General features: G+C 33.0%; 2 protein-coding genes across 3 annotated transcripts in view; one reads left to right on the forward strand and one right to left on the reverse strand.

The window, feature by feature from the left end:
• Positions 1–3,866, forward strand: part of Kaz (E3 ubiquitin-protein transferase Katazuke) — a 10,846-nt gene extending 6,980 nt beyond the window's left edge. For both annotated transcript variants that reach the window (XM_043006094.2, XM_043006095.2), the window contains exons 7-9: positions 129–292; positions 773–952; positions 1,604–3,866. In XM_043006094.2, the coding sequence (XP_042862028.1) occupies positions 129–292; positions 773–952; positions 1,604–1,705 (446 nt within the window). In that variant the 3' untranslated portion in view covers positions 1,706–3,866. The remainder of the gene's footprint in view (positions 1–128; positions 293–772; positions 953–1,603) is intronic.
• LOC122247099 (glutamate receptor ionotropic, delta-1-like) overlaps positions 3,373–10,000 on the reverse strand; it is an 8,670-nt gene continuing 2,042 nt past the window's right edge. The window contains exons 4-11 of the mRNA XM_086538865.1: positions 9,819–10,000; positions 9,181–9,210; positions 8,948–9,002; positions 8,505–8,719; positions 6,327–6,495; positions 5,810–5,909; positions 5,388–5,517; positions 3,373–4,267 (exon numbers count right to left, since the gene is read on the reverse strand). The exon at positions 9,819–10,000 is cut by the window's right edge and continues 246 nt beyond it. Of these exons, the coding sequence (XP_086394991.1) occupies positions 4,145–4,267; positions 5,388–5,517; positions 5,810–5,909; positions 6,327–6,495; positions 8,505–8,719; positions 8,948–9,002; positions 9,181–9,210; positions 9,819–10,000 (1,004 nt within the window). The 3' untranslated portion in view covers positions 3,373–4,144. The remainder of the gene's footprint in view (positions 4,268–5,387; positions 5,518–5,809; positions 5,910–6,326; positions 6,496–8,504; positions 8,720–8,947; positions 9,003–9,180; positions 9,211–9,818) is intronic.

Consider the following 10,000-nt stretch of genomic DNA (forward strand, 5'->3'; position numbering starts at 1 on the left):
TATTGTATCATCTTTTACTGTATATTGATATTTATGCATTTCAGTTAGTGGTTTCTTTTGCTAATTTGTTCAGAAAATTAATAGCATTTTTTATATATGATATATCATCCAAGGTCTTTCTGTTACAGATGTTAGCCCATACAAAGAATTACTCTCAGATGTACGATGGGATCAGCTGATTGAACAGTTTAGAGCAGAGAACCTTAAGTTGTATCAGCTTTCATCACAGTCTGCCTTCTCTGTTGTCCTTCAGTCTGGTCTCTCTGCACTAAAGACTCCACATTGCTACAGGGTATGGAAATGTCTTATTTGTATTAAAGTGATAATAAAGTTATTTAAAAGTATTTAGTAAGAAGGCAGTTTTGCTCATGACTCCGTTGCAAGTAAAAAGAAGAGAAGATTATATTTAAAAGTCATATGATGCACAGAACAATATGTCATTACTTGAAAGGATAGATGCTTCTAGTGAGACAAAAGGACCTATCATCTCTGTTATCTTCTTGCAAGAAATACACTTTTCTTCTCTTAGTACTCAGATGTGAAGAAGTAACAGTTGATTCTAAAAGTATTTTCTGATTTTTCCAGTTAGTCAGGGTGAAAACATTCTTCATATTTTCAGAAGGTTCCATTTATTTTGATATATATTTGTAAATACATCTCTTCCAAATATTCAAATTGTTGTGTTTGAAAATCATATTTTTAAACTAATGAAACTTGCATTTTAAATACTGAAAAAAAAGTTAAGAGGGGCTACAAAATCCTTTTTTTCCAGGGTGCAACAGGTCACAACCCCGATTGCCCTGTGTGTCAGCGTTTTCTAAATGCACTGGCAGCTCCTCTCCCTTATGCCCACTGCTCACAGTCTCGTCTCGTGTGCCACATCAGCGGAGACCAGCTCAATGAAAACAACCTGCCACTTATGTTGCCTAATGGATATGTTTATGGACAGAAGGTGAGGCATTGTTAACAAATTGAAAGTTTGTTGTATTTTGTAAGAGGTTATTATGTAGATTAGAGATTATTTTTAGTTGTGTTATGATATGTCTCCTTTATATGGAGAAGCCTTTGATGCTTTCAACCCACTCACACCAGATGATGTGATATCACATTATCAGAATATTTTCTTAACCCATTCCCGCCGGGCCGTTTCGTCTTTTATGGCGTCAATGCCGGGGCTCTCGAACGCTTAGGCCTAAATCAATTATATCATTGACGGCGTATGACGGCACCCGTGCTATCATATTATATAATCGCCGTCTGTGGCCGGCGGCCGGCGGCATTGGGTTAACTGTAAAAAAATACAAAACCTCTTTTTGTTACCCCATAGAATAGGGTGGGTGAAAATTGCTGAGAGGTTCAGCATGGCCTCTTGCCTTGAGAAATCTCTCAGTGGCAATATATATGTTCCATTATGAATTGGTTCTATCCTATGGCTGTGGTCCTGCAAAGAACTAGAGTGGAATGTCTTATGTGATTTTTTTTATTTATCATATTTTTATTCTGAGCAGAGAAATAAAGACAAAATTTCACAGTATCCATTGTATAAGCATCCAAAACCTATACAAAGCATCTTCAACTAAAATTGTTGACTTCTTTTTTCCAGGCACTTCAACAAATGGCAAATGAAAACAATGGGACTATTGTCTGTCCACGAACACGACAAACTTACAACATTCGAGATGCTGAAAAGGTGTTCGTAATGTGAGCATATTTGCTCAGCATAAGATGTGTTTGTAAGATTATAAAACATCTAACACATGTCATAAAGTATGCCATACTGTTTTTCTTATCATCATTATTCTTTTGTAATACTGTAATTGCTTTTTAATGGAATTTATGCTGTTGTACAGTGTCCTTAGTTATTACTTTTTTCTATAGACCTAAAGATAACATATGTAACTGTTACAGGAATCATTATCAGGATTGTTATCATTTAGGAAAGATGAGAAAAAATGAAATTCTCTTTCTTCTGCCTTAGATCTATAATTTAAGGATTAAATGATTAAGTTTCAAGTATTTTGTGTTGTTGATCGAGCAAATTCATTTTGAAAGCTGGATCATTGCATGCTGTTCATCTTTTTATGTAAAAATAAGTCTATCAGGGATGTAAGACATGAGATTATCTGGAAACCAAGTTGCAGCCATGACAAGGATATGAATTTATTGTTTTTCCTATTTCTTTGTAAATTCTTTTTATTGTTTTTCATTGTATTATTATTATTTTTTTAAGTTCTATTTATTTAATCTATTAATTTATTTGTGAGAGAAAGTGTAACCTTTTGTAAATTACAGAGATTTAGTTTCTTTTTTTTAGTATTAAGCCAGAGGGTTTTTTGGAAATATTTTGCACATACTAGCAGCATTTATGAAATATTGGGAATGCAGTCCATTAAAAAAAAGCAAGACAGAAGGTTTAAAGATCTAAAAGTTCAGGACATTAAAGCAAACCAGATGAGTCCATAGCAAATGATTAATCTTTAACCCATTGGTTGCGGTGTTAAAATAATGTTTGTGCAGTAGGATGACTGTTTTACATGTCTGGCACGGTGCCATCCGTGTCTATGACCAACTCTGCCTTTGCAGCAAATCATGCCATCCGCTGCTAATGGGTTAAAGGGTTTTCCTTAATACTTTTGATGGAAATGTTTCATATGAAACCAAAATTACTTTGTTTAAATAGTTTACTTGAAAAAGGGCTTAAAATGAGTGTTTAATATATGGCGGTACATGCTACAAATCACTACATATGCTCTAGGTCTGTGGTTAATTGAAAAATATGTTGAATGCTCAGAAATCTACAGACTGTCAGAGGTGTGCATTTTGATAAATGAGGCAGGAAGTAATACCTTAAAATTTTATAGGACATGTCCATAGGGTATATGTAAACAGATAGATGATAGAAGAATGCTTAGAAGACATGAAACAAGATGAGAAACTGAAAATTGACGGAAATATCAGCAAGGAAGGAAAGAGAGAAGAGAAGGTAACCATTGTCTGTGTTATTGTTTATCTTTGGCCTGTGGACTTGTTAGATCTTAGAGCTTTAGAGAACTGCTTAACAAGTGCACAAAATACAAATTAGATTAACATTTGTCTTCCAGTGCCCTGTACTAAGAAAACACAAAAGACCAAATATGTAAAGGATATTTTGTATTGTAAGCCTGTTTTTTGTATATTCCCATTATCCCACAAAGTTTTTTTTTTTCATCATTGTGAATAATCCCCTCTGGCCTTATTTTAACTGATTTTTATATATATTTTTTTTCAGTAGCAATTTCAGATATTTTTGTATTTTGTTTAAATATTTATATATATATTATATATATTATATATATATATATATATATATATATATATATATATATATATATATATATATATATATATATATATATATATATATATAATGATATTTTAATGCCATTAATGTGTTTTTTATTGTAATTTTTTAAAACTTGTTATTTTTGCTATTTCTTTTTTTTAATGGCTTCATTCACATTTGAGTTTCATTCATATACCGGTGTATATATATTTTTGGATCACTCGGAAAAGTTTATATGGAAATTTTTGTCTTTTTTTTGTCTTTTTTTGAGGCTAATAAATAAATAAATATTATTTTAACTATATTTTTGAAGGTCAAATTCTTGAATGCTCAACTTTTTTTTCAACTAAGTTTCTTTTGAAAAGGATGAAGAGAAATGTGTTTTTTTTTCCATTTTTTTTTTACATCTATAATTTTTTTTTCCAAGGCAGACTCGGTCTTGTGTTAAAAACAAATGGCAACCAATTGTGACTGGTTAGATAATATTCAGGATGAAGTATGGGTGAATATCATGTGAAATAAAGACAGTTAACTTAATATACAATTGTTTCATTGACATTGTTTTTGTTTTTCTATTACATAATTAGTTATCTTAGTGAATAAGACTATTAGTACCCTATCATTATGTCTTATCCATCTACATAAAGTTTGGGATAGAGAAAATATTCAAGTTAAACATTATATAGATAAAATATTCTAGACAACTGATGATAAAAATGTGATGAATTACATTACTATTCAAGTAAGACATTATATAGATAAAATATTCTAGACAACTGATGATAAAAATGTGATGAATTACATTACTGTTCCCTGATGGAGTTATTGTTCTACTGGATATTCAGGAGCTACTTGTGAGTGGCTGGTGATCCTAGCCACTCCTAGCTCAAGACAGAAGACAATCAGGCCTGCTATGAGGCCACTTGCTAACACCAGCAACATACCCTTGGAGGAAAGAAAGAAAATAAATTATTATGATGTAAGATATAACATGGGGATTAACAAGTATTCTGTAGTATGTATAAAAGTACTGATATAAAGGAACTAATATCTCTATCTATCTATCTATCTATCTATCTAAATATATATTACATATATATATATATATATATATATATATATATATATATATATATATATATATATATATATATATATATATATATAAATGCAGTTATTTCATTTATTACCCTAAAAATAAAATCTGCAAGAAAAGAAGGAATAGTTTTGGCTTAGCCATACAGAATATCGTGATATACAGGAACACAATTTATATATCCAGTGTTTAGAACCATATTGTTAGTATAAATGTACCGTTTGCTTTAGTGGTTGATTTATGAACAGAGCGCAAACTAGACTTACTATCGTCTTACTAGAATCAGTTTTTATACCGAACTTACAATAAAAATTATATGTCCGGTTTGTCCTTTATTTGGCTGTAGTGCCACATTGCCGAGGGTTATTAATATTGTAATTTTACATATACTTAAAGTTTCAAAAAATTACAATCCAAGTAAGTATCATCATTCGAGAAAATGAGCAATGAATGAATCTGTGAATTTACATGAAAAAAATCATCATCACAACTGTTAAAAACTTGTACAAAAATGAAATGAAACACAGACACAACTAGAGAGCATAAGCCTCCGCCAACACCCAAAAGTCTACCCCACGCATTAAAAAATAAATAAATGAATAAATGCTAATGGTAGCGAACACATCTGTGAGGTTTCGGATCATTAATGTGATCTGAGTCACCATTAAAATCTAACCCCTTGCTCCATGGGCGACCTACCTATTAACTGTCGTCACAATTCGTCAGCAATTTGATTCTGCCGACCAACCAGTCAATAACTGTCAGAAATGAATCATATCCTTGGCAGATGTAACGGAGTTAAAGAATTAGCTTCTTAACCTACGACGCTTCGAGTTAGGCTAGTGACAGAGAATCGTTTTTTTTACTGTCTGATTAGGTGTCTAATCCGACTTGCAACATCAAGGATTAGTGTTTCCATTTTTCATTGCGGATATGGTTCATTTCTTATTTAACAAAAACAAGACTTACCCTTATGCTATTATACTTTAGTTTGTCCTTGACCAGTATCTCTTCTGGAGAACGCGAGCACACTTTCACCGGGGGAGAGGCATCCCTTTTCCATTTCTTGAATATTCCAGACTTGTTTAATTCCGCCAGCCTAACGTGGGGTGATATATTTTCTACTGATGTACGATAGTTATTGTATATTTCCATCACAATTAGGATATATCATTATGAGAGTTGCATTCAGTGTTATATCCGGTCAGGATTCCTTGAGACACACACACATAAACACACACACACACACACACACACACACACACACACACACACACACACACACACACACACACACACACACACACACACACTTACACAAGCACGCTCACCAACATGCCACAGCAGAGAGTTTCCCATAAATGACTGTAGTAAGAATGACTTCTACTGACCTGTGATTTATAGCATGTTGGATGGGACTGCCCTTCTGAACGACCATACTTTCTGAGAAAGACATGATGCGTTCTTTCCCAGTGTAGAATTCACACTTCCCTGTAAATAATGCCGGGGCTTATGTTACTACCTTGTTGAATCACTCCTGCTGCAACATCTAGTTATTCCTATTATGGATTTTAAATGTCACAATTGATAATGATGGTAATGATAATAATGATGATAGTAACGATAATTTCTGCTTACAGTGATAATAATAAAAATGATCATTACAATAACACTAACGATCATAATGACAATGATAATCTTTATAACAACAGCAAAATAAAACAGTAGGGCCTAAATAAACAATCATAGTAACAATGTAAAAAAACAAAACAAAAAACAAACAAACAAACTAATACTGATGATTGAAAAAAAATAATAACAGTAATAAATCGCACCACTACCATCATCACAACCCTCCATCACCATCCCCACTTCTACAAAGAGTAACAACACAATCGAAAAGACTACCAGATTCCAAGTGCTCCTCAGCAGCGACCAAATCAGCTAATGGCCCATGCAGGAAAAAGACGAAGTCGCGTTGGCGAGACTTGATCAGCGAGAAAATGTCCTTCACAAATTTCAAACGACCCTTCTGTTCTAACTTGGATATCTGCTTAAACAGTTCGGTCTCTTCTTCCTGTTGGGTTTGAGGGTAGATCGTTGTTTAGTTAATGGGTAAAATTGTATATCCATTGGTTGGTGATGGAGGTTTTTTTCTGTGGGCGAGAATGATGAGGATTAGTTTGCTTTAACATTTAATATATATATATATATATATATATATATATATATATATATATATATATATATGTACCTATATCATATATATATATATATATATTTTGTACATATATATATATATATATATATATATATATATATATATATATATACATACATATATACAGGTATATATATTATATATATATTTTTTATATATATATGTATATATATATATATATATATATATATATATATATATATATATATATATATATCCAGATCGGTTCTGATCGGATATGTATTTGAGACATTTAAAACGTCACGAAAAATTTACCTTACTGAGCGCACGTACGATATTATCAATAGAAATTTTGATTTGAATATGTCTACATTTAGTGTTAAAAACTCTTCAAATGGATTTGAGTACTAATCGAATGAACCTGCATATAGATGATTAGAGTTAGATAGATAGTTGGATGGACAGATGGATAGATAGATACATATAGATGTATATATATGTACATATGTATATATATATATATATATATATATATATATATATATACATACATTTATATTTATAAATATAATATATAAATATAATATATATATAATATATACATACATAATATATATATATATATATATATAATATATATATATATATATTATATATATATAATATTATATATAATATATATATATATATATATATATATAATATATATGATGTATATGTATATGTGTGTGTGTGTATATGTATTGTATATATATATATATATATATATATATATATATATATATATATGATATATATATATATAATATATATATTATATCTAAATATATATATGAAAAAAAAAAAATATATGTGTGTGTGTGTGTGTGTATATTGAGAGAGAGAGAAAGAGGAAGAGAGAGAGAGAGAGAGAATGAGTGAGTGTATCTTAATGTCCATCGTACAATTATTAATTTGATAATCAAATCTGCACACGCAAGTTTTCTCTCTCCCTCTATCTATCTTTCTCATACTTACATTTAAATGTAAAAGGGTCTATGACAGGATATATCACGCCTGGAAAATCTGTAATATCTTAACAAGTACTTATCTCATGCAAATATTTTTTTTCTTTTTCTCCACTCATTTCTCAAAGCTCAATCGTGCATACAATATGCACCGTTGCTAACCTCATAGGGTAAATAACGAGCGCATTGCACACTGTCCTATTATTGCTTCTTATTTTCTTTTTATCGATTGGCTGAAGAGAATGGAGGTATTTGTAACACGCAGATGCGATATAAATTGATATGACACTTACCACTTTGTCTAACACGGCCAGTAAAACATTATATATACATATCTCGCTTTCACAAGTCGGAACTAGCATGACTTATTTTCAGGTTCACAACGGTTGGGGGGGAAGCCTTAAGTTACGAGGTGCTGTGAAGTCACGCAAGGGTGGTTAAAAGTTTGTTTATGCTTTATATAATCAATAAATGAAACAAAGGGGATATTGACCTTTCTTAACATGACCCATACATTATAGGGAGAACCCAGCCACACCTACGTGACTACCAGTGTTTTCATTTAATTTTATTATTTTTCTCATGATTGTTAGAGGGTTTCCTCAGGGGGTTCTCATAAGAAATAAACCTCTGAGTGGTGGCGGCGTTACCGAAAAATAGTAAGAAAAGTTTAAGTCCACACATGATATACCGTGCGCGTGGTGGCATTGACGCCAAACTTGTCTCATACACACACACATATATATGCGTGAGAGAGAGAGAGAGTGTGTGTGTGTGTGTACGTGTGCGTGTGTGTGTAGTCTTCTAACAATGATAATGCTAAAAAAATCCTCGTCTTCATCTGATTGGCGCGACCCAAACTACTACAATCTCAACTACGCATGACAGTCGTTGTACCCTGATAATTTCGGTGTAAACGGTCGACGCCTCCAGGACGGCGGTGAAGCGATCGTTTCCCAGGACATCACTGACACTCTGGACAGGGTGGGGCACGAACCGCACGGCAAAGGCGGAGGTGATGGTGGAACAGTACGCCCAAACCATCACTGTTGCCAGTAGCAACCATGAGCCTAAAATGCAACGTTGCCAACCGCGGGGGGACGAGCGCATATCTGCAAAAAGGAACGATCAGCATGAAAATGATTTAGAAAATAAATTAAGTATTATCTTTCTATGAAAACGGGTATCATAAATTGAATAAAGATACACGAACTGATTAATTTCGTCATCAATTCTTGGATAATTACATAATGACCGACATTCCCAAAAGCACAACATCATAAATAGAGCACATGGTACACAGCGTTGATATTTACCCTGCTAACAGTCTTCCTACCTACCTAATACACCTTTTTGACCAGTATTAAATAAATCTTGTTCTTGGGCCACAGAAAGCTACTAGGGGGTCCGCGGGATGGTTGCCCAACAGATTTTCCTGCTTAGCGTCAAAGGGAGATTGGATAGGTTGGATTGTACATTGGATAAATACATATGTATATATACAGGATTTAGATATGTTCGAATTATTTCATCATGTGATCTTATTGCAACGGTATTTCATATTAGACTATACCCTATCAAAGATAACGGTTATGCCCTTGACCTGTGGGTCCCCATGAGCTTTTTTGACATTGAAATGTATAAATTAATAGCGATACAATATAACGATCCAGTTTTATGTACATTCAAAGATCTAGCTAGCTACTTAATAAATAATCCGAAGGGGCGTTAACTTAATAACGGTCACCAATCACCAGTAGTGTTTGTTGACGATGCAATGAGAGCGTAGAGGGATTTTAAATAAGTAGTTTTTGTATGATAAAAAGAAACCCTAGATTCTCCCATGGCAGCTCAATTCCAGAGCTTGACTCACCACTACCAAGAATAAAACTGCATCTAGGACATTTTGAATAGGACTACAAAATAGGAGAGATTTTATTTCTATTTCGTTAGATTCAATGCATACTTTTGATAAAGAAAGAGTGGAAGGAATATCGCTTTTTCCAATAGGTATTTTGTTAAATTAGTTAGTATATAGCTTCCTCGCATATAGCATATAATGGCTAATGCAGATAGTACCTATCTGAGGGCTTAACCAAATAGTAATTAAAAATCGTTACTTTATTGCTGGCTTCTACTCAAGATCATTCAACTGTGATTTGTGATCGAAGTCAAACACGCCAGGTTTCTCAAACATCGACTTCATCAGGCGAATCGATTTTGATTTTGGAAAATCAGAAAACTAGGATATTTCCTTTTCCGCATATGGTCGTACCTTATCTTCGACGGAGACGTACCTTGTAGGACAAGGATCCTCAGCAGGTCAGTCAGAAGCGCTTGTGAGAGCGGGTAGCGTCCATTGGCCCAGCGCGAGAGGCTCAGTGCCACAAGAG

This window comes from Penaeus japonicus, unplaced genomic scaffold (assembly GCF_977035675.1).
Source record: "Penaeus japonicus unplaced genomic scaffold, GWHDUDI00000001_assembly GWHDUDI00000008, whole genome shotgun sequence".
Lineage (NCBI taxonomy): Eukaryota > Metazoa > Arthropoda > Malacostraca > Decapoda > Penaeidae > Penaeus > Penaeus japonicus.